At 50.8% G+C, this 27004-nt stretch overlaps 1 protein-coding gene and 1 pseudogene across 6 annotated transcripts; one reads left to right on the top strand and one right to left on the bottom strand.

Moving 5' to 3' along the window:
• Nucleotides 1-3291: 3291 nt before the first annotated feature.
• On the bottom strand, nt 3292-27004 carry Numbl (numb-like). 6 transcript variants are annotated; one of them, XM_011250452.2, is made up of 11 exons: nt 26481-26714; nt 23190-23274; nt 20427-20566; nt 18813-18887; nt 18641-18715; nt 16523-16663; nt 11298-11487; nt 8510-8815; nt 5816-5938; nt 4228-4688; nt 3297-4174 (listed from the first exon to the last, which is right to left on the bottom strand). In XM_011250452.2, the coding sequence occupies exons 1-11, from the start codon at nt 26502-26504 to the stop codon at nt 4145-4147; spliced, it is 1650 nt and encodes a 549-aa protein (XP_011248754.1). In that variant the 5' UTR covers nt 26505-26714; the 3' UTR covers nt 3297-4144. The 6 variants fall into 6 exon arrangements, with proteins under 6 accessions (NP_035080.2, XP_011248754.1, XP_006539679.1 ...); XM_006539616.2 differs by adding an exon at nt 24335-24434 and having other exon boundaries at nt 3297-4688; nt 26481-26698; NM_010950.2 differs by having other exon boundaries at nt 3292-4688; nt 26481-26681.
• Nucleotides 13031-13690, top strand: Gm15570 (predicted gene 15570; annotated as a pseudogene).

Below are 27004 nucleotides of genomic sequence, written 5' to 3'. Positions count from 1 at the left end.
AGGCAGAGAAGAGTCCCGTCCTGATTTGGCAGGCTCGCGCTGACAACGCTGTTTTATAGGCGTCCAGCAGAATAGCCAGATCCGAACTAGGGGAGTCAAAGAGGGCTTCCCAGAGGAGCAAGCTGCCGAGCCAAGGCCTGAGGGATAACGTTCCTCCTGGCTCTGACGACAGTTGTTTTTTCCAAAAATGATGTTCTGCCTCCCAGTCCTTTTGAGTGTAAGTCCTTTGCTAAGCCAGCCCTCAGGCCACTCCATCGCGGCGCAGCCAAGGTCACCAGGGGGCGCTTTCCAGCCGCACTCCACCCTCTGTCCTACTATGCGCTATCCTATCGCGAGCGCAGGATTCATAGCTCTCACAGCTAGGGTTGACTGCGTTGGCCGCGGCCGCCGGTAGGAACCAGTCCTCTGCAGCATCCGGAGGAATCTAGATTCTCCCAGCTTAGATGAGAATAAAGGACTGAACAAGGATCCTGGGCGCTGCTCCTGGGAAAGAGGCACAAAGGCCGGGCTCCACAGTGGCTGGGAAGCTTTCCTAAGCACTAGGTAGGAGGTGCCAAAGCAGCCAGTAAGGATGTCCCTCCAAATGATGTAATCGGAGGGTTTATCCGGGTTTCCTAGTTTTATTCTGATAAGGCTGGCCTTTAACTCAATGATCCTCCTGCTTCAGCCTCTAGAGTGCTGGGATTATAATCATATGCCACACCGGGCTTTTTCCTGGGTCCATTCCGAGGGAACCTAAGCCTGGGGACAGGAGGTGGGGTGAGGGGACCAGACTATGAGTTCTGTGCAGGAAGAGCAAGAACCTCCATGCAGGCCATGGGAGAGAAACTGGTCCAGTCGGGTGGTGGTGGGGGGGGGGGGGGGCTGGGGGCGGTAGGGAGGTCTTGATGAGATGCCCATCTTTGGCGCTACCTCTGGCGTTCTCCACCTGTTTGCATGTGCATGGCTGATGAGGGGCAGCGCTGAAAGACCTCCTTGGTAACAGGAAAGGCTGTGCAAAAATCAGCCTGGGGTTCCCACTGACTGAACAAAGGCTTGAGGGTGCCCAGATGAGGCTCATCTCTAGCAGAGCCCTCTAGCCATGCCTGGGGTCTGCATCCCAGCACAGGTGTTGGTTAAAAGTCCCTGGTGCTGGGGTAAGTTCTTGACGCTAGATCCCAGCCTGTTTCTACCCCAGCTTCAAGGCTGGCCAGAGGCTGGGTTTGAGTCCCAGCTTCTTCCTTCTTCCCAAATCAGGTGTGTGACCCCCATTAACAAATAGGAACAGGAGCTGGAGAGATGGCTCATCAGTTAAGAGCACTGGCTGTTCTTCCAGAGGTCCTGAGTTCAATTCTCAGCAACCACATGGTGGCTCACAACCATTTGTTATGGGATCTGATGCCCTCTTCTGGTGTGTCTGAAGACAGTTGACAGTGTACTCACATACATAAAATAAATCTTAAGTTAAAAAACCAAAACAAAACCGTTGTTGGTGGGATTGCAAGCTTGTACAACCACTCTGGAAATCAGTCTGGCGGTTCCTCAAAAATTGGACATAGTACTACCGGAGGATCCCGCAATACCTCTCCTGGGCATATATCCAGAAGATGTTCCAACTGGTAAGAAGGACACATGCTCCACTATGTTCATAGCAGCCTTATTTATAATAGCCAGAAGCTGGAAAGAACCCAGATGTCCCTCAACAGAGGAATGGATACAGAAAATGTGGTGCATTTACACAATGGAGTACTACTCAGCTATTAAAAAGAATGAATTTATGAAATTCCTAGGCAAATGGATGGACCTGGAGGGTATCATTCTTGAGTGAGGTAACACAATCACAAAAGAACTCAAATGATATGTACTCACTGATAAGTGGATATTAGCCCAGAAACTTAGAATACCCAAGATACAATTTGCAAAACACATGAAACTCAAGAAGAACGAAGACCAAAGTGTGGACACTTTGCCCCTTCTTAGAATTGGGAACAAAACACCCATGGAAGGAGTTACAGAGACAAAGTTTGGAGCTGAGGCGAAAGGATGGACCATCTAGAGACTGCCACACCCAGGGATCCATCCCATAATCAGCCTCCAAACGTGTCTCTAGCTGCATATGTAGCAGAAGATGGCCTAGACAGCCATCATTGGAAAGAGAGGCCCCTTGTTCTTGCAAACTTTATAGGCCTCAGTACAGGGGAATGCCAGGGCCAAGAAGTGGGAGTGGGTGGGGAGGGGTGGGGGGTATGGGGGACTTTTGGGATAGCATTTGAAATGTAAATGAAGAAAATACCTAATTAAAAAAAACCAAACAAATAGGAACAGAATATCGGCTTGCACAAAACCATGTTATTTTAAGGGAGTACAAAATATAGTTTGATATGCATTTATCTTTTCTTTTTGCAGCACTGGGAACAGAACCAGAGCCCCATCTATGCTAGGCAAGCACTCTATCACTGAGCCACAGCCCCCATATTTGGGGTGTGTGTGTGTGTGTGTGTGTGTGTGCGCGTAGATAGAGCCTTGATGCTTCATGTTGCCCTGGATCAAATTAGCTATGTATCCTTGGATGGCCTTGAACTCCTGATTCTCTTGCTGCTAGCTTCCAAGTCACCAGGCTCAGCTCCCCAGTCATTTTTTTTTAAAGGTCTCATCGATTATGTTCAGTGACTTAAGCAGTAACACAGGGGTTTGAGATGCTAGTGGACACCAAGTATGGGGCGCACATCTCTAATCCCATCACTATAGACACAGAGGCTGGCGGATCTGAGTTCTAGGCCAGCCTGGGAAACATACTAAGACCTTGTCTCTCGAAACAAATAAATGAAAAACAAAACACACCCAGGAACTGCCAGGGGAAACTTTGGCCCAAGTTTTGGAAAGTGAGACCGACCGACAGGCCTTTCCCAGGGTGGTCCAAGATGTGTTTTGATGAGCCACTTGGAATGCTGATCTCAGACCAATTAGCAATAACTCACAATGTGCCTGACTCCTTGGTTTCAAGTCTGTTAATAATTAAGAAAGCAATGATTAACTGTGGGCTCCCTCTACCATCTACACGGCAGATGCTGATCACCAAACCATGACTCAGAGGTCAGGTTTAAAGCTCAGGGACATGTTTAAAATGACAAAAGGCTTTTTTTTTTCTTTGAGCCAGGGTCTCACATACTCCAGGGTGGCCTCAGAGACCCACCATAAGCTCAGGATCTCCCTGCTTCCGGGCCCCCAGTGCCAGGATCACAGGCAGGGACAGCTATGCGGTGGGAGAAGCTCCACGCAGGGCCCTCCGCTCGTATGCACACACCTTGATTTCCCAGTGGCCACCATTATATTCTTCCTTTATTGGCTGTCCTTGTATAATACAAATCTGCAAGTTTAGATACAAAAAAAATCTGGAAATAAAAGATAGAAAAGTACCCGCCAGGCACCCCCTTCTTCTTCTCCTGGGACCCCTCCCCAGCGGGCACCGACATGAGGTAACAGAGTCTTCATCCCTCCCACCGCCCCTCTCCTGGGCCCCCAGTCGGGCCCCACCCCGTGAGACCTTGGCCCTCCGGAAGACACGCCCCGAATCGAATCGGGGAGGGGGCCAGGGCAAGCACAGCATTGGCAGTGAACACAGCGTGGGCAGAGAGGAAGCCCTTAGCTTGTGCTGTGTGTATGGGACAAGGAGAGGACGGACCAGGCTTAAGTGGGCCTCCCTCCTCCACCCTGCCCAACACTGGAAGGTGGAAGGGCACAACAGAAACTAGGGAAAGTAGCTTGAACAGAGGGCATTCCATGACTGGGGCTGGGGAAGGGGCATCACCAGCCTAAGTCCGGCAGTGAAATGGTTCCCTTAGCCAGGCTGGGTCCATCCCTGAATTCCATCTTGGCAAAACCTAGGCATCACAATATTGGTTCTGTAGTGGTTTGTGAGGGGTGGTGGAGAGAAGGGCTTAGAGGGAGCATTGAGGGGCGCAGCTCAGGGAGCAACACTAGGATAGAGGCTGGGCCTCCCCTCCTGAGCGCGGTACACCTGGGGCTGATGGAGCGGGAGCAGGGCAATTTGGGCTACAGTTCAATCTCGAAGGTCTTCTGCAAGTCACCAGAGAAGGGGTTGGAGGGTTTCTCCACAGCGGGTTTGCCTTCTAGTGCCGCCCACTGGGCCTCGAAGGGGTCCAACTCAGGGGCAGGGGCAGGCGCTGGCTCTGGGGGCCAGGGAGCCCCATTGGGGCGCGGACGGGCCTGGCCCCCAGGGGCACTGGGTGCAGCAGGTGGGGGGAAGGCCCCAGCTTTTCCAAGCAGTGTGGCAGGTTGGGGCTGGAGCTGGGCAGCTGAGCAGAAGGCGTTGGCTACCATCTGTGAAGGTGTGATGCCCACCACAGGCACCCGGGGCATTGGTGGATAACCCAGACCTGGGTAGGCGGGCACAAACGGAGGCTGCATATGTGTGGGCGGCAGGAAAACAGCCACTTGGGCAGCTGCAGTGTCAAAGGGCCCCACTGGGGCAGAAAAGGGTTGAAGGGTGGGGGCCATGGTGGGCATTGGTGGCACGGAGGTGGCTTGCTGCTGCTGTTGTTGCTGCTGCTGCTGTTGCTGTTGCTGCTGGGCCTTAGCCACCTGGGACACTTCCTCCAACCATCGCTCAGCCTCAGAGGGTGTCCGCTTGTGCCCAGGCTGGAAGGCAGCTGCAGCGGGTACGGAGGGCTCACCCCAGGCAGAAGTCCCTGGAGAGAGGGTAGTGAAGGGTACAGGTTGCCATGAAGAATCCCAGGCTAGGAGTCAGGGTGGCCTGGAGATCAGAGCCCAGGTTCTACGAGGAGGCTGTCTCTGAATCCCAGCCCTCACCCGCTGTCCTGACCTTTGGCCAGGTGACTTAACTCCTAACAGGTGTGCAGTGAGGAGACCCTACAGTTCTGAGCCTCGGCAGCCCCTGATGAAATGTGTAACCAGATCAATGCTTTCATTGCTTGACATCCACACAGCCCTCTGCCCGTCACTGGCCAGTGCTGTGTCTGATGCTAACAATTCTAAATGTCACCTTAATTCTAGCATTTCTTTTCCAATCTTTTTTTTTTTTTTTTTTTTTTTTTTTTGGTTTTTTGAGACAGGGTTTCTTTATGTAGGCTGGCCTAGTATTTCTTTTAAAAGGGAATTTTATTTTATATGCATTGGTATTTTTGCCTACATGTATGGGTCTCTGAGAGGGTGTTAGATAACCTGGAACTAAAGTTAAACACAGTTATAAGCTGCCATACGGGTGCTGGGACTTGAACCCAGGTCCTCTGGCAGAGTAGGCAGTGCACTTAGCTGCTGGGCCATCTCTCCAGCCTCAATTCTAGTGTTTCTAGTATTTTCAGAGGCTAAGTTTCTATGACAGCACATGTCTTCCCCAGATTGCACTACCCTAACGCAGGAAGATCCTACTGCCTCAAGTTTGTACTTTGCTAAGGCTCTGGGGTTACTTTCTTTTTTTAAGATTTATTTATTTATTCTATGTATGTGAGTACACTGTCGCTGTCTTCAGACACATCAGAAGAGGGCATCAGATCCCATTACAGATGGTTGTGAGCCACCATGTGGTTGCTGGGAATTGAACTCAGGACCTCTGGAAGAGCATCAGTGCTTCTAACTACTGAGCCACCTGTTCAGCCCATAAGATGATTTCTAATTCTACATTGGTCCCACAGTCCTAAGGCAATACAGTGGTTCTAAAGTGGTCCCACAACTGTGAGACAATCCACAGGTCACAGGCTCTAACCCTGGGCCACCCCAGATATCTAGGATTTCCAAGATGGCCTTTCATGGGCAAAGGAAAGACAGAAATGAGGGACTCCTCAGTGGAAGGGCTTACCTGTTGTGGCAGGTGGTGGCCCTGACGCTGGGGCCCCAGCGCTGGCGAAAGACGAGCTGATCTGTGTGCACAGAGCATTGATGCCATCGCTGTCCCCGGTACCAGGAGGCTCCATCTCAGGCACTGTGAGGTCACAGAATGGTGGAGGTGAGAAAGAGGCTCTGCTGCAACCCTGCCTTTCCTCTGGGTCTTCAGGACACCTGTATGGCCTGGACTCCTTGTCTTCCAGAGGTACATAGGTCACTAAAATAACTGGGCGCATGGATGTGTGTGACAAGAGAGCAGTGTAACAGTAAAAGCCAGTAGGTGGCATCTGATAACCGATGGCCATGGGAATCCCAAACCAGGATCTCAAGATCTAAGTGCACCCAAGCAGAAGAGACTCTGAAGACGACTGACAATGTGCATTAATTAAACAGTGCGTTCTAGCCCGGTGTGGTGGCGCAAACCTTTAATCCCAGCACTCGGGAGGCAGAGGTAGGTGGATTTCTGAGTTCGAGGCCAGCCTGGTCTACAGAGTGAGTTCCAGGACAGCCACACTGATGCTCACTTGTTGGGGATCATATATCCTACGATGTGGTAGAGGAATAAGCCGCCGGCCACCTCCCCAGCCCGGCCTAACACATGCATCATCATGGTGGAGATGTCATTATGCCAGCAAGACAGGGGACCTAGAACAGGCATGGTTCTCAGAAGAGACTTGAAGGAGTGGAGACACCATTCAGATAAGCCACAGACTGGCATGGTGGCATGTGGAGCTCTTTCACTGATTTCTATGAGAGCTTCATGGACACATGCAGTTCTCATAAAAAGGGGCAATGCAGGGTCTGAGGGTGTGACCTCCAAGTGTGATAGAGGTTCAGATGTGTGCTGTCCCTTGAGATCTTCCTATGCAATGCAGCTACGTGTTTGTGTGAATCTGCATGTGGGGAGTTTCTGGGTTTGTGTGAAGCTAAGAGTATGTGGCATTTTAAGTGTATAAATCTGTGCACATGATTTTCTGAGTCCATACTCTGGTGTATGTGTGGCGTCAGAGTGCACGTGACTTCTGCACACATGGAACTCTGAGTGTGTGACGTCCAGTGTCTGCGGCGTGGATGTCAGAATGTGAATTTTCAGTGTGGCCATTCATTCTTGAGTGAGTGTGCAACTGGCCACAGGAGTGTAAGGCTCCAGACTGAGCCTGGGGAGCCATCCCAAGCTCACGCATGACAACTCGCGTGTGTCTGATGTCAGGTTGTGCGTGGCCAGCAAATGTGCAGGTGCGTGACAGCCAGCCTAGGAGTGCCGCCGGACACGGGACCATTCTCAGTATGCACTGTCACCCCCTCTGAGCCTGACAGAAATGAACCAACACCCTCCCACACCCATCTCCACAGCCATGGCAGCCGGGGGTCCCACGCACACGTGGGAGCAGTAGCAAGGGTCCGACTCATGGTTTTCAAGACCTCTGCACAGTCCTCTTGTCTGGTTCCCTATGGCAACAGCGTGGTGTTGTACCAAGTCTTTCATCTCCCTGGCCCACAGCACACGTGTCTTTCACAGACATGATCTTGCTAGGTAGCCCAGGCTGGCCTTGGAATCATGAGCCTTTTGCCTTTGGGGTGCTGGAATACTGGTATGTACCAGCATATTTCGCTCAGGTATTTTTTTTAGATTACAACAGAGAGCACCTCTTTTCTTTCCCTGGCCCATGACAGACATTACTAATCAAACCCAATGCTCCCCACCATTCCACCTCCATTGTGCTCTTTGCTTACTGTGCCCATTACTTGGACAGATCTTGTAATTCCATTGTTCAAGATCTGGATCCATTGTTCAAGATCTCCTTTAGGCAAACACAGACCATACTGTGGCTTTCTTCTCTGCCTGGCCCATGGCAAGTTTTGCTAATTAACTGTGTGACCCACTCCCACACTCCATAAGGACCTCTAGGCTCATAGCACAAATCAGGATATCATGATGTATGCTACCCCTCTCCCTGACCAAGGCAGACATTGTTAATCTATTCCAATCCTCGCTTTCCCTAAGCCAGAGCAATCATTCTAACATTCATTTGATACATGTTATAGATCTATTGATCAAATGTTTGGAAAGAGCACTAAATAATTAATGGTGCTTTCATCCTGGGCAAAAATAAAAAAGACATCCATGTTGCCTCTCTTCTTCTTTTAAAGATTTAATTATTTTATGTTAAGAGTGTTCTATCTGCATGTACAGCTGCATGCCAGAAGAGGGCACCAGATCACACTATAGACAGTTGTGAGCCACTGTGCGGTAACTGAGACTTGAACTCAGGACCTCTGGAAGAGTACCCTGTGCTCTTAACTGTTGAGCCATCTTTCCCTTGCCCATGGTAGATTTGCCTGCCCGAGGCAGATAAAATGTGTGCCACCTTGCCTGCTTCCCTGAATAACGGCAGACATTATTAGCTGATCTTGACTGTACTACATTTCTATCCTTTACCCACAGCAGGCATGACTTATCAATCACGATTTGTGCAAGCGGCTCTTCTATTCTTTGCTCATGGCCGACCTTGTTAATCATCAGATGGTCCATGTGTTTAACCTTTTGCCCCCAGGCAGCAGACAGTGCTAATCAATCACAGTGTATCCCATCTCTCCTCTGTCCCTGGCCCCCATCAGATTGTGCAGATTGACTTTGATGCTCCTTCTTGCTGACCCCAGGGCTCACCTGTGCCCTTCACCTGGAAGTCCGTGCGGCGCTGCAGTGTTGATGGCAGCTCATTCAACCGTAGGCTCAGCTGACGTTTGAAAGGTGAGTTCTTCTGACTGAGGGCAGGGAACCCACGAAAGGAGCCCTGGCGAACCAGCTGCTCCAGAGGTGCGTGGCGCCGGGGAATGGCAGCAGCAGTGGTGCCTGCAGCCACTGGGGTGCCCGCCTCTCCCTTCTCTCCAGGGGATGTGGTGGCTGGTGTCGGAGAAACGTGCCCAGGCTGGGCAGGTCCAGGAGCCACAGCAGGAGCAGCTGCTGCTTCGGCTAGAGACACAAGAGACGGACACATTTGCTAGTTTCCTTAATTAAGACATTGAAACCAGACCCAACTGGTCTTGTGTTTATAGAGCTGAGGATGGATCCCAGGGTATTATTGTGTATACTAGCTGAACAGTCTATGCCGAGCTATAGCCCAGACCCAGACTGGAGGATTCTAAGAAAGTAATTTGCTTTTACTTTTGTCCCTAACTCCCACTGGGACAAGGATTCTCTGTGCAGGCCAGGTTGTCCCGGAACTCATTCTGTAGACCTGGATGGTCTTGAACTCAGAGATCTTGCCTGTCTGCCTCTGCTGGGATTAAAGGAGTACACCAATACCCAGCTAAGAAAGTACTTTAGCACTGAGCCACGCCCCCAGCTCCTCACTGGAGAATACTAGGCGTGAGTTCCACCCCTGAGCCACTCCCACAACCTGTCACTGGGGCACTCCAGGCAGGGGCTCTACCGCTGAGCCACACCCTCAGCTCCTGAGTTCTATGAAATACCCTACCACTGAACTAAAATTCGGCCCTACCTGGCCCTTTTAGTCACCCCGGTGTTACCTTGTCACACCACACATCCTGTCCTCAAAACAGGATAGCCACGACTTTGAAAAGTTCATGATTCCCACCAAGCTAAGACCACTTCCTCTGTAGGCTGCTGGGGGAATCGTTCTCTGGCCTGGCCCTCCATTTCTAACTTTCTAGCCTGCTCCATTTCGGCTGCTCTCATTCCCCCTTGCCCACTCTCTCCTTTCCTAACAATTTACATTCACTTAGCACATGAACCTCTACAAGACAAGGCTCAGGAGCCGTGCAAACTCAGGAACCGTGCAAGCATTAACTCATCCAATTCATACAACCATTCATGCGGTCAAGACTATCACTATTTTACAGGTATGAAAGCTGAGAGGAGGGGCTGGTGAGATGGCTCAGCGGTTAAGAGCACTAACTGCTCTTCCGGAGGTCCTGAGTTCTCAGCAACCACATGGTGGCTCACAACCATGTGTAATGAGAAACCGTTTGTTTCTCAAAAACAACAACAACAACAAGAAAGCTGAGAGGACTGACTGACGTCATCTCTGGAGTCCACCTGCCCTTCCCGGTGGTCTGATCTGTCTTTTTCTGCTTCCCCGCTTCTCCTTTTCTATTCTCTGCTATTCTGTCTCCCTCAAGGATGTCTCCCTCTCTGTGCCTTTCTCCAGCTGCGACTAGTGACGCTAGACTTGGCTTGGCTCACTTTATCCTTTCCGAATCTTTCCAATTCCTTCTAACCCCTCAGCCTGGGTTCTCTCCACCCTGGGACTGTTCCTTGCCCTCTGCAAAACCTTGGGACGCTACACTTCAAACTGCAGGCTCTTCAAGGGCAGGTTACCTTCCCTCCCACAAATACACACTGCCTGCCTTCAAACCAGAGCCTCACCACAGCGATAGCTGGGATACCTCAGCTACTCTGGGGGCTTCTATTCCATCTTCCAGCATGAGGTAACAGGCCTGGCCTGGTGCCATGGCAGCACCCTGGGACAGGCTGGAAACAGGAAATGACCTTCTTTCCCACCTCAGTGCTGTGTTACTTCAAAAGTCCCCTGCCCTCTCTGGGCTGGTGTCCCTGGGCTACCTCCCCCAGGGCTTCCTGAAAGATCAGTGCAGGCAGAACTGAGTTCAGTGTGTGCGCCAGCCTCTGCTGCCAGGCTAGGTGCGCTAATCATGAAAGATGGTGTCACTGGCTGGGAGTCAGCTGGTAGCACAATGAGTGTGAGAGTCAGTAAGGCTGACAGGCCGACCTCATGGTAAACTCCCCTCTGCCTGTGGGAACGGTGAAGGGCTTTCTCCAGCGCTGCTGGGTCTGTCCCTGGAAATCAGAACCGTTTTGCATACAGTTCCCATCGTAAACAATCCTGGCATCTGACAACAATCTTCATGCCTTTTGGAAGTTATTTAATCTTTATTTTTATTTTATGTGTGGGTGTTTTGCCTGTGCACCATGTGTGTGTGGTGTCTTGGGAGGCCAGAAAAGGGTATTGGATACCCTGGAACAGGACATAGAGATACTTGTGAGCCATTATGTGTGTGCTGAAAATCGAACCTAGGTCCAAGGGATAGAGGCTACAACAAGAACCTATTTTTTGTTTGTTTTTGAGACAGGGTCTCACTAGGTAGGCCTGGCTGTCCTGGAACTCACTCTGTAGATCGGGCTGGCCTTGAACTCACAGAGTTCCACCTGCCTCTGCCTCTGAGTGCTGGGGTTAAGGGTTTGGGACAGCACATCATCTGCTTCACTGACTTCCTGACTTAGACAACAGAATGTGTTATGGTAAGCGTCGCGTCCCCTCCACCCTCCACCCCCTCCCCCATCTGTAGAATACTAAGAATATTGAGATTTGCTCTGCAAACCTTACCAACCCTGGCCACTGGCGCCCTAAACACTCACTCCTCAGCGGGGATCCCTAGATGCACATGTGCGCCCCCTGTTGGCCCGCAGCACCCACCTTTCTTCTTGTCCCCTGCCTCGCGCTCCGCAGGCCGCCCGCCCCCCGACAGGCGGAAGGAGCCCTCACGGGCAAAGCTGGTGCGACTGGCGTCGAAGGCGGCGGTGACTCCGCATTCCTTCTCCCGTCGCTGCTTCCTCTCCAGGCAGGCGGCGAACGCGCAGCCCACAGCATGGCTCAGCCTCTCACCCTGCAGGAGAGGTGGCCTGGTTAGAAATGTTGCCCGGACATGAACGGAGGAGAGATGTGCGCCCCCTGCAGGTTGGATGTCTACAGCAAGGGGACTCCCTAAAGGCAGCGGCACATGGATCTCTTTGAGTTTGAGGCCAGCCTGGTCTACCGAGCTAGTTCCAGAAGAGCCTGGGCTACATAGTGAGACCTTGTCTCAACAAACAAAACAAAACAAAACAAAACAAAAGCCAAACCAAAAAAATGAAAAAGAAGAAAGAAACAAAACAAAACAAAACAAAACTAAGGTGTAAAGTGATAAGACTCTTAGCTGACCCTTAGTTTCTACAAGCATTTGTACACACACACACACACACACACACACACACACACACACACACACCACAAAATATAACCACATAGGTACAATGTACCTATTCTGGGAATAAAAAACACTGCTAAAGGGGCTGGTGAGATGGCTCAGTGGGTAAAAGCACCCGACTGCTCTTCCGAAGGTCCAGAGTTCAAATCCCAGCAACCACATGGTGGCTTACAACCATCCGTAATGAGATCTGATGCCCTCTTCTGGAGTGTCTGAAGACAGCTACAGTGTACTTATATATAATAAAAATAAATAAATCTTTAAAAGAAAAACACTGCTAAAAAGAAACCAAAAACTGACTACTGAAAGATACCTTGTGTTCCTAGACCAGAAGATTTAATTAGTGTAAGACACTAACATTCCCCAGAGTGACTTGCAATTAGTAAAATCTCTGTCAAAACCCAGTGCTGTCTTTGTAGAAAAGGAAAGGCCAATTTCCATGGAAAGGCCAAATTCCATGGAAATTCACATAGAATTCTGTTTGTTTTATTTGAGATAGAGTTTCTTTGTGTAGCTTTTGCTGCCCTGGAACTATGAAGACCAGGCTGGCCTTGAACTCAGAGAGATCCAACTCTTCTACTCCCAAGTGCTGGGACTAGAGGTGTGCACCACCAGAAATCTACCTGTCATATGGAATTCTGAAGGAGGTAAAATGGCAGTGCCAATCTTGAAAATAAACTGTCAGGCATGGTGCATGCCTTTAATCCCAGCACTTGGGAGCCAGAGATAGGTGGATCTCTGTGAGTTTCAGGCCAACCTGTTCTATGTAAAGAGACCTTGTCTAAACCAACAAGCAAACACAAAACAAAACCCAAAATCTATCCACATATAAAATCTATCTATATCTACATTTATATATTTCTCTCTCTCTCTCTCTCTCTCTCTCTCTCTCTCTCTATATATATATATATATATATATATATATATAAAAGGCATAGTCCCAAGTCTCCCACCTTGAACCATGCTCTGCCTCACTGTACAATTAAAATGCGCTAATTTTATGTGTTTGGCTTTTTAAATAATTAAAAAATTAAGCTGAAGAAGTTCTAAGAACTTAATTATTAATATTTTCTAAATCTGCTGGACCTGGTGCTTTATGCCCAGCATTTGTTCAAGGCTATCTTCAGCTACGTAGGGCATTTGAGGCCAGCCTGGGCTACATGAGACTCTCTTTAAAACTCAGCTTCTTGCTGAGCCCCACCAACGTGACGTTCAGGTGTTTCATGGAGGGTACCGAGCGGCCTATGGGCCTTTGGGTCCCATCCTGGAAAGCTGGTCGCAACTGTAGATGCTATTGATCAGAAGAGGGTGTTAGTGGACGGACCCTGCACTCAGTGTCCTCATTTCAAATGCATGCAGCTCACTGGCTTCATCCTCGAGTTCCCGCACAGTGCCGGCCAGAAGTATGTACGAAAAGCTTGGGAGAAGGCAGATATCAATGCGAAGTGGGCAGCCACAAGATGGGCTAAGAAAATTAGTGCCAGAGAAAGGTTAGCCAAGATGACAGACTTTGATCGTCTCCAAGTCATGAGGCCAATGAAAACGAGGAACCGAATAATCAAGACTGAAGTAAAGAAACTTCAAAGAGCTGCTATTCTGAAAGCGGCTCACAAAAAGAGCAGCTGTTGCTCAGGCCGCCATTGTGGCGGCTGCTAAAGCTAAGGTCCCATCCATCGAAAAAGGCAACAGGACCAGGCAAGAAGCCCGCAGCCCAGAAAGCTCCTGTGCAGAGGCTGCAGGCCAGAAGGCAGCGCCTCCTGCTAAAGGTTGCAAAGGTCAGAAGCCCGCAGCCCAGAAAGCTCCTGCTCCAAAGGCGGCTGGCAAGAAAGCGGGAGGCTACACAACCCCCCAAAAGCAGGGCTGGAGGGGTGGCTCAGTGGTTAAGAGCGGCTGCTCTTCCAGAGGTCCTGGGTTCCATTCCTGGCACCCACAAGATGGCTCACAACTGTCTATAACTTCAGTTCTGGGAATCTGGCGCCCTCTGCAGGCACAGCATGCACATGTGGCACAGATGTGCATGCAAGCAAAAATAGACATACACATAAAATAAAAGTAAGTTTAAGAAAGAAAAAAAACTCAAGCTGGATTAAAGGCGTAGTAGTGCACGCCTTTAATCCCAGCACTCAGGAGGCAGAGGCAGGCGGATTTCTGAGTTTGAGGCCAGCCTGGTCTACAAAGTGAGTTCCAGGACAGCCAGGGCTATACAGAGAAACCCTGTCTCGAAAAACCAAAAGAACCAAACCAAACCAAACCAAACCAAACCAAACCAAAACAAAACAAAACAAAAAAAAAAGAAAGAAAGAAAGAAAAACTCAAAAGCAAGTGGGGCATGTTCTATAGACACCGAGGATCTGAGTTTGAATCCTACTACCCACGTAAAAAGCCAGGGATGGCTCCTATAATCCCAACACTGAGGGGTGGAGACAGGTGGGTTGTGAAAACTTGCTTAGTAGCCAATCAGCAAGCTTCTGGTTCAGTGAGAAACCCTGTATCAAGGCAATGAGGAAGAAGACAGAGGAATGGTATTAAAATTGAAGGTGTTCCCCTCCCCGATGAGGTCCAATGGCCTGTCCAGACAGAGTAAGTGGCAAGCAGAAAAAATAAAATAAAATAATATATATGTATGTGTGTGTAAAATGTGGCCACACTGGGAGGAGGGGGACTGTGGGGCTATGTTGAAAACTTGGCTGTGTGTGATCACAACGAACCCAGGAGAAGTCACTGCAGCTATCCCCAGAGCAGAGATGTCACTGTGCCCAACATCCCACACAGCCAGGTGGCTGGACACTGAATCCACACCACCAACTATGATGGGCAGTCACCACAGTTCCCGAAAATAGCCACGGCAAATTTCTCACCCCATGTGCTCTTTCAAAAACTTCTCAGTCCTCATGAGAAGTGGAGGCTGTGTCCACCCCCTTAACCTGAAAGCCCTCTGTGGCTCACTGGGCACACAGTTCCATGAGGGCCAGTCTGGGTGATGTCAAGACGACGTCCAAATAGCCACAGAGCACACTGTGTCTGGTCCCTTCCCTCCACCCTTATTTTCTTGCTTTAGAGCCTTCAGGTCTCCTGTGACATTCATCCTAGAGAGACTTAAGGAGAGGTGCTCTGATAGCCTGGGTGGGGGTGACCTAGGCAATCTCCCGATGTATAAATACCTATGAGGCATAATGGAATGAGATATTCTGGAACCAGGACTTAGAGCTAAGCCTTCCTCAAATTCTTTCTTTCTTCCTTTCTTTTTTTCTTTTTAGTTTTTTCGAGACAGGGTTTCTCTGTGTAGCCCTGGCTGTCCTGGAACTCACTCTGTAAACCAGGCTGGCCTCGAACTCAGAAGTTTGCCTGCCTCTGCCTCCCAAGTGCTGGGATTAAAGGCGTGCGCCACCACACCCGGCCTCAAATTCTTAAAACACCCAGAGATAGGGCTGATGCACAGGCAAGAACTTGTGGAGCACTGAGCTCAGGGATGAACACCTTCTGTAATCCTAACTTTTCGCTCACACACAAGAGGACCAAAAGTTTGAGGCCAAGGGCTAGTGAGATGGCTCAGTGGTTAAGAGCACTGTCTGCTCTTGCTCAGGACTGAGGTTCAGTTCCCAGCAGCCACATCACGCAGCTGTGACTCCAGTCCTAGGGATCTGACGCCCTCTTCTGGCCTCTACAGGTATCTGCAGGCACAGAGTGCACATAGATACAATCAGGCCTGCAAGTGCACGCGCACACACACACACACACACACACACACACACACACACACACACTGATTAAGAAGGTGATGAAAACTGATATTTTTTCTTGGTGTTTGATGTGCCTGTACTAAACTACTCACATCCCAGAAATCCTCCACATTAGACTATTCCAATTTCCTTCTTTGGTTTTTGTTGTCGTTTTGTGTGTGTGTGTGTGTGTGTGTGTGTGTGTGTGTGTGTGTTGAAACAGGGTTTCTCTGTGTAGCCCTGGCTGTCCTGCAACTCACTCTGTAGACCAGGCTGGCCTTGAACTCAGAGACCTGCCTTCCTCTGCCTCCCAAGTGCTGGGATTAAAAGTGTGTGCCGCTACCACTCAGCTGTTGTTTTTTCTGTTAGAACAGGGTTTCACTGTGTAGTTTTGGATTGCTTGGAGCTCACTGTGTAGACCCCAGGCTGGCCTCAAACTCACAGAGATCTAAATGTCTCAGCCTCCAGAGTGTTGGCTTTAAAGCTACCACTATAACCTACAGACACTCCCTTCTTGAGATGTGTTGTGGTTTGCATAAGCTTGGCCCATGGAAAGTGGCACTATTAGGAGGTGTGGCTTGGTGGAGGAAGTTTATCACTGTGGGGGTGGGCTTTGAGGTCCTGTGCTCAAGCTCCACCCAGGCCCCTCCTGACTGCCTGCAGAAAAGACAGTTTTCTGGCTGCCTTCAGATCAAGATGTAAAACTCTTGACTCCTCCAGCACCTTGTCTGCCTGGGTGCTGCCATGCTTCCCACAATAATGATAACGGACTGAACCTCTGAAACTGTAAGCCATCACCAATTGAATGTTTTCCTTTATAAGAGTTGCCTTGGTCATGGTGTCTCTTCCCAGCAATGAAACCCAAACTAAGATAAGATGAGAAGACAGAGATACCCAGGACTTGCCCCCAGGGCATGCTGATGAGAGTGAGAACCCCAGCGGCTTGGGGTACTCACAGAGTCCTTGAGGGCCAGGAAGCAGTGGCAGATCCAGCGGCGTGTGGTGCCGTCGCGGCATATGTAGGAGAAAGCCTTGTCCAGGTTGCGATCAGGAGCACAGAAGGAGACCTTCTCAATGGTCTGGTCTACCAGCAGGTCCTAGGAAGGGTTGAGGAGGCAGGCAGTGAAAAACCATCTCTCTTGCCTGCAGTCAAGACAAGATCTCATCCTGGGTCCAATGTGGACCCAGCTGTCATGGAGATAGCCATAGACCAGCCTGCCTCAGGGTTATGATTCAGTTCCTTGGAGCCATCTGAGATGGAGATAGAGCCTAGAGGCACAGCCAGGCTATAAGGAGAAAGACTCGAGGGCTTGCAGGAGACAGGAAGTGGCACTTAACCCAGCTGAGCAGAGAAGCATTGACTAGGAAGGAAGGCAGGAAACAGCGCTCAGGCAAAGGATGCCCTTCCCAAAGCATGTACGGAAACTCCTGGAAGGTGTGCCTCTTAGTGTGTAGAGTCAGGGAAGGCAGAGGGAAACAGATACCCAGGGCCTATCCGTGATAGAGCTGTTTGCCTAGCACGTACAAGGCCCTGCTAATAGTGGTTTCACTCCCCTGCATCAGAAATAGACCCTGGATCCCAGTGATCTTGTCTAAACACAAAATAGGGCTGAGGATGCTGTGCTAGTTTGAATGGGAATAGCCTCCTAGACTCTTGTGTTTGAATGCTTGGCCTATGGGGAGTGGCACTATTAGGAAGTATGGCCTTGTTGGAGGAAGTGTGTCACTGTGGAAGCAGGATTTGAGGTCTCCTACGCTTAAGCTATACCCAGTGTGACACATAGTCTCCTTCTGCTGCCTTCAGATCAAGGTGTAGAACTCTCAGCTCCTCTTCCAGCACCATGCCTGCCTGGATGCTGCCATGCTTCCCGCCATGATGATAATGAACTGAACCTCTGAACTGTAAGCCGGTCTCAATGAAATGTTGTCCTTTATAAGAGTTGGTGTGGTCATGGCGTCTCTTCACAGCAGTAAACCCTAACTATGATAGATGTATGTGTTCAAGTGGTAAAGTACTTGCCATATAGAAAACACTTGGCTGTATCCTCAACACTGCACAAACCAGGCCTGGTGTGAGGGGGAAATGCTGGTGATCCCAGCACTTGGGAGGTATAGGCAAGAGGACCAGAAGCTCAAGGCCATCTTTGGCCAAACAATGAGTTTGAGGCCAACCAGGGCTATGCCAGACCTTGTCTCAATAAAACCAAAGCCCCAAAATATCTAACAACCCACATTTGTTAATATGCCAAAACTTTTTTTTTTTCTTGTCAGCATGAAGGCCCAGACCAGCTTGGAATCCTCCTGCCTCAACTTCCCTAGGGCTAGCAGCACACACCTGTACTACCACACGCCAGCTCCTAGCAGAGGGGTTTGCTTCTTCTCCCTTTCTCTCCTGTGTGTTAGGGCACACGAGCGTGTACCTGAATAAGGAGGGGCAGGGCTGAAACTGGTAATCACCCTCAGGCACTCTTCCATTTTAATCACTGAGACAGGGTCTCTCAGTCAAACCCAGAGCTCACTGATGTGGCTAGTCTTGCTAGCCTGCTTGCTCTAGAGATATGTCTCTGTCTTCTGAGGCAGGACTTAGGGGTGGGACACTAGCACTCACATGGGATTCTGGGACTCTGAGCTCACTTCCTCACGCCTGCTTTTAACCACTGCACAATCCTTGCAGGGCTCTTTTAAATAGTTCATACACAGAAACTTTCTGATTTGATTATAGGGGCTATTACCAGTCCTCTTTTTCTTTTTCTTTTTCTTTTTTTTTTTTAAAGATGAGGTTACGGGAGTCCAAAGGGGTTAAATCTTGCGCCCAGGGTTCCCCAGTTGGTGAGGAGGTGGCTGGGATTGGCGCTGAGGTGGCTGCTCCAGTTCGTGCACTCAACCCACCCACTCTCTGAAGCAGCTTGCAAATAAGCATAGCCCTCATTCCTGAATTAGGACTGTGCAGCCAGCCAAGCCGACGACGCAGGCACAGTCTACAGGGCCCTCTCGGGAGGAACAACCCATGGCGGGTGGCGGGTGGCGGGTGGCGGGTGGGAAGCCTTCCTCCATCCCACACACAGGCCTCCTACCTTGGTCTTGTCATCCACCACTCGGAGCCCATCAGCTGACACCCACAGGACAGACTTCACGGACTTCCGGCCCATCTGGGATGGGGGCAGGGAACAGAGGGGCCTGATCAGGATTGGCTCCTTCAGACTGCTCTTGAGCCCACTCCCTGGATCCAGCCCCTCCCTCACTCACCGCCTTCAGCTTCTTCACAGCATCTTCACAAACGTGCATTCCCCGGGACTCCTCCACTTCCACGTGGCCCAGGTACTTGGGTGGAGGAAACGGGAGACACAGAGTAACCAGTCATTGCCAGCATCACTCAGCAGCCCCATACCTGGGGCCACAGCTCTCAGCCAGTTATTCTCTCTGCACCTCCAATCCATAAGGTAGGAACCCCATTCCTAGCCCAGACACACAGCTGAGAAAAATATACAGAGATCTGTGTCCTGTCTGTATTGCTGAGCCTTCACACATCACTCTTGGCCTTCTGAGGGCCAGCATGTTTCTGTGTCTTTGAGGACATGATGTAGGCCACGAGGCTGTTCTAACCTACCCTGACATCAGTTCAAAAGAGCACAGGTCAGTACTGGCAATGTAGCTCAGTGGTGACTGCTTGCTTAGCATGCATAAGGCCATTGGTTTAATCCCTAATGTGCACACATGAAAACACACACACACACACCCCAAATCAGTGTGCAGGTGCAATGACTCTCTCCAGAATTTCCAGTGAGACTAAGCAATTTTAAGTTGTTGGTTGTTTCCTCATACCCTCCCTTCCTCATACTGAATGGATGGAAGCCAGGGCCTTACACATGTAGACAAGCAAGTCATTTAGCCACCAAGTCACATCCTCAGCCTTCAATGGGAGATTCTTGGCAGGAGCTCTATCAATGAGTCACACCCCCAACCCCTCACTGGGGGATTCTAGGCAGGGGCTCTTCCACTGAGCCACGCCCCCAGCCCCTCACTGGGAGGTTCTAGGCAAGTATGTCCTGCTAAGCCAAACGCCCAGACTTTCCCAGTTAACAGGTGCCCTCTTATTAGCTGGCACTTTGCACACTTTCACCATCACTGCCTCCCAGTGCCTGTCCCATGATCCCCTCACATTTTGGGTCCACTTCCAGGGAAGAGAAAATCAAGTGGAGGACCCTAGCCTTAGTCTCCAAGATGAGAAGGGCTAGATCCCACACCTCAGGACCCGCCTCCAATTGTCTCCCCTGGGAGAGCGGCTACGTGTCAGCTGGTGTGCCCACCACAGGAACAGAGCTTCACAAACACTGCCCATTTTTTATGACCTTCTAGTGCAGGTTATCTGTGAACCCTGAAGAATTGGGTGACAGCTCTTTACCTCTCAAGATTATCTCCCATACTATTTTTCTGGTATAGGACAGATGCATTAGGAGTGCTGAACAGCGCAGGGGGAGTTCGAGTTCAGGCCAGCCTGAGCTACAGCATAAGTTCAAGGCCATCCTGGACAACTTAAATGATGCAGAGCCTCAAATAACAAAGGAGAGAGCTGTTGGGTAGGGAGTGTAGCTCAGGGGCTAATGTAAGCAAATAATGTAAGCACATTGCCTGCACACGCTGGGCCTCACACTCCAATTCCACAAAAGTGAGCAGGGCATGCTCTTCCATGTCACCATGGAGGTGTGTTTTAGTGACAACAATGGAAGGTCTGGAGGTCACAGCACACACAGCCCCGTAGTACGTATCTTATAATGATCTTATCCAGTGGCCCAGGACCAGCAGGCACACAGGTAAGCACAAAACAGGTGCTGTAGTTTCCCACCCACCCCGTGCACTCACCCTAACAGGGAAGCTGCAGGTGCCTTTGCGCACCGCATCCTCATCTGCCTGCCACTGGTGTGGGCGTGATGCCTCAGGCACATAGGCTGGCTTCCTCCGCCGCAGACTCTGCCGTAACTTGTTCATGGTGCCTGCCCCGTCTAGTGACATAGGATAGGGGTATAGATGGAGGTCAGACGGTATGGGGGTGAGGTTATAGCATTAAGGACTTGCTAGATGAACAGGTATTGGTGGGAGTAGCTCCGGCAGGTGGATGCTGGTTATGTGGAGTGTTCCAGAGCTGTGCATTCACACCTTCGGAGTCATGTTGGGCAAGGGGTACGGAGTCGGGGGCAGGTTAGCAGGAATCGTCAGTCATGGGCTTTAGAGTTTTAGACGTCCAGGGTTTGAATGGGAAGAATGACAGAGAACTGAAGGATGAGAATTCACAGCACTGGAGTTTAAGGATGCAGGGGTCATAAGGTCATGGGTGTTGAGGGTATGAGGGTCAGGGAAGAAGGTAATCGAGGGTAAGGACATGAAGCTAGGTGGCAGAGTGCTTGCCTAGCATGCAAGGCCAGGGGGCCAACTCCAAGAGTAGGAGAGAGGGAGGGACAGAGACAGAGAATGTAATGCGTGTACGGGCCTCTGACTACTAAGTACAGATGAAGCAAGGCCTCAGGGGTGGTGTGTGTTGGGGGTGGGGTGGGGTGGGGGTGGGATGTTGTTCATGGGTCTTGGTGTGCTGCGGTTGTTATCTGTGATACAAATCTCTGGAGGTTTTTTGTCTGAGTGGCCATGCATACAGAGTGGTGTATGCTATGTGTGTCAGTGACCACTCATACACGGTGGTACATGCTATGGGTCTGAGTGGCCATGCTATGTGTGTCAGTGACCACTCGTACACGGTGGTACATGCTATGGGTCTGAGTGGCCATGCTATGTGTGTCAGTGACCACTCGTACACGGTGGTACATGCTATGGCTCTGAGTGGCCATGCATACGCACTGGTGCACGCTGTGTCTCTGTATTGTCACTGTCTATGAGAGTATTCTCTGTGCATGCTGCCTTGGATAGACTGCAGAGGTCTATCTTTGACTGTTTTCCATATAGCAGTGTTTCTACGAGAGGGTATAACTACTGTCCTTTATGGCTGTTGTCTATGATGGAACTGTAAGATGGTGCCGATGTCCAAGAAGGCAGATGTTAATGAGTCTGTATGTGGGTGGCTTTTGCTTTCTCAATTGAGCAACTCCAGTTGTGTCTGCTGGATATTTTACTTTTGAGATACACACACACACACACACACACACACACCTTTTTTTTTGTTGTTGTTGTTGTTTGTTTAAGACAGGGTTTCTCTGTGTAGCCCTGGCTGTCCTGGAACTCACTCTGTAGACCAGGCTGGCCTCGAACTCAGAAATCTGCCTGCCTCTGCTTCCTGAGTGCTGAGATTAAAGGCGTGTGCCACCACTGTCTGGCCTCACTATATATTTAATAAACTCACTCACTCAAAACCAAAAGCAGGGCTTTCCCAGGTCATTCTTTGGTCACTCAGCAATGCTGAGTCCATAAGGAAATGTAGTTGGACTGAGACCACAGTCATCAGTGTGACTTCTGACGGAGTGGCTGTTGTCTGTGAGAGTACTGAGCACTGTTTGTGAGACTTAAGCAATAGTGTAGCTCTTTTGGAGTTCTCGGGTGCTGTTGGTCAGGCTGCCTACCGAAGTGTAGCTGTCAGAACTGAAGTCATAGCCCAGGTGATAAAGTGTTTGCCTAACATGCAGTAAGCTCTGAGCTCCATCTCCAGCACTACATGAGCAAGGCATGGTGGTGCATGCCTACAGTTTGAGCCCATGGGAGAGGTGGAGGCAAGAGTATTGGTTCAAGGCCATCCTTGGTAAGAGAGTTTGAAGCCAGCCTGGGCTAAGGGAGGCCCTGCTGTCTGACCCTGTAAGTCCACGCAAACTGGGTGGCAACTGTCAATGGGTATTTCTTGTTATTCCTCCTCTTCTTCTTCCTCCTCTTCCTCTTTTTCAAAACAGCATCTTACTATGTATCTCTGGCTAGCTTAGAAGTCACGATGTAGACAAGTCTGATAACAAACTCAAGAGAGTTGTGCCTACCTCTGCCTCCTGGCTGTTGGGATTACTGGCAAGCACCAACATCTCATCGCTTTAGAGATGGATCTCATGGAGTCCGTGTTGAATGCAAGCTTGCTATGTAGCTAAGGCTGGACTTGACTTCCCGATCCTCACGCCTCAGCCTTCCAAGTGCTGGGTTTATAGGGCTGCGCTATCTTATCTGGCCAAGTATATCTCTGGAGTGTGTATCTAAGAATGGGCGTGGAGTGAGTGCCAGTGGTTGCCTGTGTGAATCTGGGAGCGTCTCTAGATATGTACACATGAACATGTGTCTCTGTGTTAGTGTGCATAATAAGCAGCTACTTCACGCACCTGGAAGTGTGCTAGACAATGCATTCTGACAAGTGTGTGGAGAGAGCATCTGTGTGTGCAGGTCGACTGCAAATCTATGGGATGTACGAGGCTCTGCGTGTGTGTATCTGCAAGAGTTTGACCTGTACGCAATCACTGTGTCAGGAGGACTGTTGGTGTCTGTAGGTGAGAGTTTAGGATGTGTGTTTGTGACTGAGGGGGCTTTGACAGTCACCGAGGGTGGAAGGAAGTCTGTGTGGAAGTGCTTGGCAGCTCCTCCGGTCACACTAGTAATGACCATGATCCACGTACAATGCAGCCCCTGTCCTTTGTCAAGCTGGTCACTCACCTGACTCCGTCCTGAAGGTTTCAGGGGGCCCCGAGGCCCCACAGGGGGCTGGGGACAAATGCTGATCAGGTCTCCTGGGTCCGCCCTGCTCAAGGGAGTGAGACGATGAGAAGTTTGTTGGGGCGGGGGATTTGGTCCCCTATGCAACCCCCACCTTGGACCTTAGCCAACCCCCTCCATCTCAGGCTCCCTAGTAGGAACCCTGGTAGTCATAGTAACTGTTACCAGGGAGACCAGCCACCTGGTTTTAAGGGCCCAGGAAGGAGTAGGTGTGTTGGGGGACACTGATCAAGGGGGGAGGGCTCAACACCCAAGGCGATAATGTAAAGTGAGTGGCTTTGCTCTCTAGTGTCATGTCCAGGATTATACACAAACATATGGCCATACACTCCTGACATCCTTGGCCCTTGGTCACAGCTCAGCACACTTTACCACACAGACATCATAACAGCTATGTACCTCAGGTCACAAGGTACAACTGCCACTAAACATTTGGCCCCTTCATGTTCGTCGTGTTCACCGACATAAACAGTTCTATGATGGCCATCTGCCCACATGCTTGTAGTGCGTCCCAGCCCACCAGATACACCTACACATACCAACAGCTGATATTGTTCACTCATTTTCTTAACTATGTACAATGACTTGGGCCAGGCACACACAAAAGGCTGATACATGTCCAGCTATACTTCATGACAGCTGTGTCTCCTCAGGCAGCCACACTAGCAGAAACACATCCAGAGTGGTCACCGATTTGGTCACACAGTGACACAGTGTCATCTGCATATGCCCCCATGCCTACCTGGACTGAGGCACACACTGGTCTTAATAAGCACCCCTACCTCCCATCCCAGCATACACAAGGACCACTCAACCTCAGACAGTGGCAGCCACACCAACACACCTTTTTGGATGCCATACTTTCAGCGTCACATAATACTAGTGACACACATTTGGTCATTATATCCATTACATAGTCCTCTGTGACAGCCACTCTTGTGTATACACTAGTCTTTATACACAGCTACACAGTACAGATGCTGATGGCCACAGCCTGAGCATTACAGACATAGCATGCAAGCAGCCAAAGAGGGGAGTGGGGAGGGGAGAGGAGCAAGGATGGCTGCCCTCAGACTGTCACATACATTCCAGAAACAGTTGTGTATGCCGTCACTCAGCATCAGTGCCCACGGTGCCCGGCCATCTGTCACGTTGGTGTCCCACACACAGCACTACCACGTCACCCTATCACAGATAAACAGTCTCCATGAGGATTCACGTCACATAGACAAGAATGTGGCCACATGTAATCAGTCACTAGCATGGCACGTGGACAGATATACAAAGTCACAGCCTCACTAATACTCAAAACCTCACCCATAGACACTTAACACACACCGTTCAGTTCCCCACACCAGAAGTACACAGTTGGGTATACGCATAAACGGAATGGCCCACACGCAGCATTTACAGCATTATACTGCTTATAGAGGAAAATATGGTCCCAGACATGGCCATGTGCACAGTCATGACATCACCAGATCACATAGGCACATATGCACACACACTTTCACAGTCTAGGACACCAGCATGGAGTCACCCAGGGTAACAGGTAAGTGGGTCACACATACACACAGAGGAAATAGAAGCCAATCCCATACACACCCCTGGCACACAGGCAACATCCACAGCTTGAGTCCCACACAATTAATCTTTTGTAATAGACTAGAGTTTCAGAGAAGTCAGATTCGCAACTCAAATCACACACAGGAGGCTGTAGTGCACACTCGGTGTCACACGGCTAGGTGGACAGTCACTTATGCAACCCCAGTCACATACACAGACATGGCAAGGAACACACAACCACCGTCATATACACTGCCTTCCCAGAGGTCCAGCCCCACAGGCACGATGTGACTTCAAATACAATGGCAGTCGCACACCCAGAGTCGCAATGAACACAGTACAAAAATCAGACATAAGCACAACATTGTGTCACACATGGTCAGAGTCACAATTCTACTTACACACAGTTACAGCTCCACCCACATCTTCAGTCAGCCACACAGAAGTCCAACCTCAAACCCAACACAGATGTTGACACATACCAAGGTACATACACACAGGGTCTCACAAAAAGACATATGCATATCTATTTAAACACAGTCTAAAAAGTACAGGAGTCTGAACAGTGAACGGCTGCCATCACATCCACGGTCACACACACACACACACACACACACACACCAGACATCACCACATCCAACCACAAGCATGCAGGCAGACAACGCAGGATACCTCATCCTTGCCAGCTGTAATGCAAGCACACACACAGCTACAGTCACACAAACACCAGATCACACTTCTAGCCACATCCCCAACCCTTACACACACACACACACACACACACACACACACAACCACACAAAGCCGCTGGTCACCACAGAGGCTACAGACAGGTTTCCACCCGTCTCTGGGGAGCCGCCCCCAGCCCAGGCTGAATCCTGGAGCCTGGGGGGCAAGGGAAAGCTGAGCATTGTCTCCGGGTGGGGCCTCTCTTAGACGCTGAGCAGCCCTAGGGACAAAAGGGGTGGCCTAGGAGACCAATGTCTTGAGACCCCTGACTAAGCATGGGGTGGAGGTGGGGTAGGGGAATGCCTGAAATTCTCCTTATTTTATTCACGCTGGGGTGGAGTTTCAGACACAGAGACCTTGTTCTGAGAAGGGGATTTGCCTGGGACACCGCCCAAGGGCTTGGGGGGACAGGCTGGATCCAGGACCCCAGGGAGTAGACAGTACTTGGAAACCGCCCCCCCATCCCCCAGAGCCTTAGCCTTGGCAGCTCTATCCAGGGACTTCATCTTCAAGACATCGCCCAGGGGGCTGTTGTGCTCAAAGAAACCCTCTAGCAGGGAAGAGTACTGATTTTGTCTGGAATCGGCTCAGTTAAGGCCTCAGCTTGATAAAGGGGACCGTATCCGGACCCTGAACGCCAAACCTTGCCCAGGGAGTTTTACCTAGAATTTATGTAGCCCTGTCCATGATTTGGGGGGAATCTGTATTCCAGGATCCCTATTTTCAGGGCCTTCGCAGAGATGGCCTGTGCTGGACCAGACCCCAGTCTGGCAGGTTTGGGATTGCCAGGAACCTGTTCCCGGACCCCCACCCAGGACCACCCTTTCCAGCCTTGGCATCTTCTCTCCATCCGGGCGCTGCTGCCGCCTCCCACCCTTCGCCACATCAGCAGCGGCGCCGCCCCCGGCCCGAGCCCCCCGAGCCCGCCCTTCTCACGCTGGCCGCCGCGCTGCGGGACATCCAGGGCCCGGGCGCCCCCGCCTCCCGCGGCCCCGGTTGGGCCCGGCTTCCCGAGTGCTGCTGCTGCTGTGGTGGCGGCGGCTCGGTCTGACGCGGGCCCGGCCCGGGGCCGGCGGCTGGTGCGGGATGCAAGCGCGCGAGCCAGCTCGGCTCCCGGGAGGATTCCGTTCCGGGGGCGGGGGAGCATCCCTCCCTCGGCGCCCCGCCCCGACCCCGCCCATTGGCCCGCCGCCTGCTGTATATGCAAAAGATAACCCCGCCCTCCCGCAGACCACGCCCCCACATAAACACTACCGGGTCTCCTCCCAAGCAAAGGCCGGCCCGCCCCGCCCCTTGGTCTGGCCTTGCGGGAACCTGCACGCATCCCTAGAGGAGTGCCTCTCAGGTTGAGGCGCAGGTTCTATTTGCTTCCATAACCCCTGACCTCAGATCCCCTATGGTTCTGCTTCTGAAGAATTGCTTTGGGAGGCGCCTCGTCCTCAAATCTTGCTTAACCCCAC

This window comes from Mus musculus, chromosome 7 (assembly GCF_000001635.26).
Source record: "Mus musculus strain C57BL/6J chromosome 7, GRCm38.p6 C57BL/6J".
Classification (NCBI taxonomy): domain Eukaryota; kingdom Metazoa; phylum Chordata; class Mammalia; order Rodentia; family Muridae; genus Mus; species Mus musculus.
This window is presented reverse-complemented; position numbering and strand designations above follow the sequence as displayed.

Coding starts and splice junctions, on each gene's coding strand:
- Numbl (XM_006539616.2), bottom strand. CDS start 24,370: ATGCTGAGTGACGGCATACACAACTGTTTCTGGAAT. Junction 8,816..11,297: donor GGCAGGGGACAAGAAGAAAG/GTGGGTGCTGCG, acceptor TTGTGTCTCTAG/CCGAAGCAGCAGCTGCTCCT. Junction 4,689..5,815: donor GCCACCACCTGCCACAACAG/GTAAGCCCTTCC, acceptor CCCTCTCTCCAG/GGACTTCTGCCTGGGGTGAG.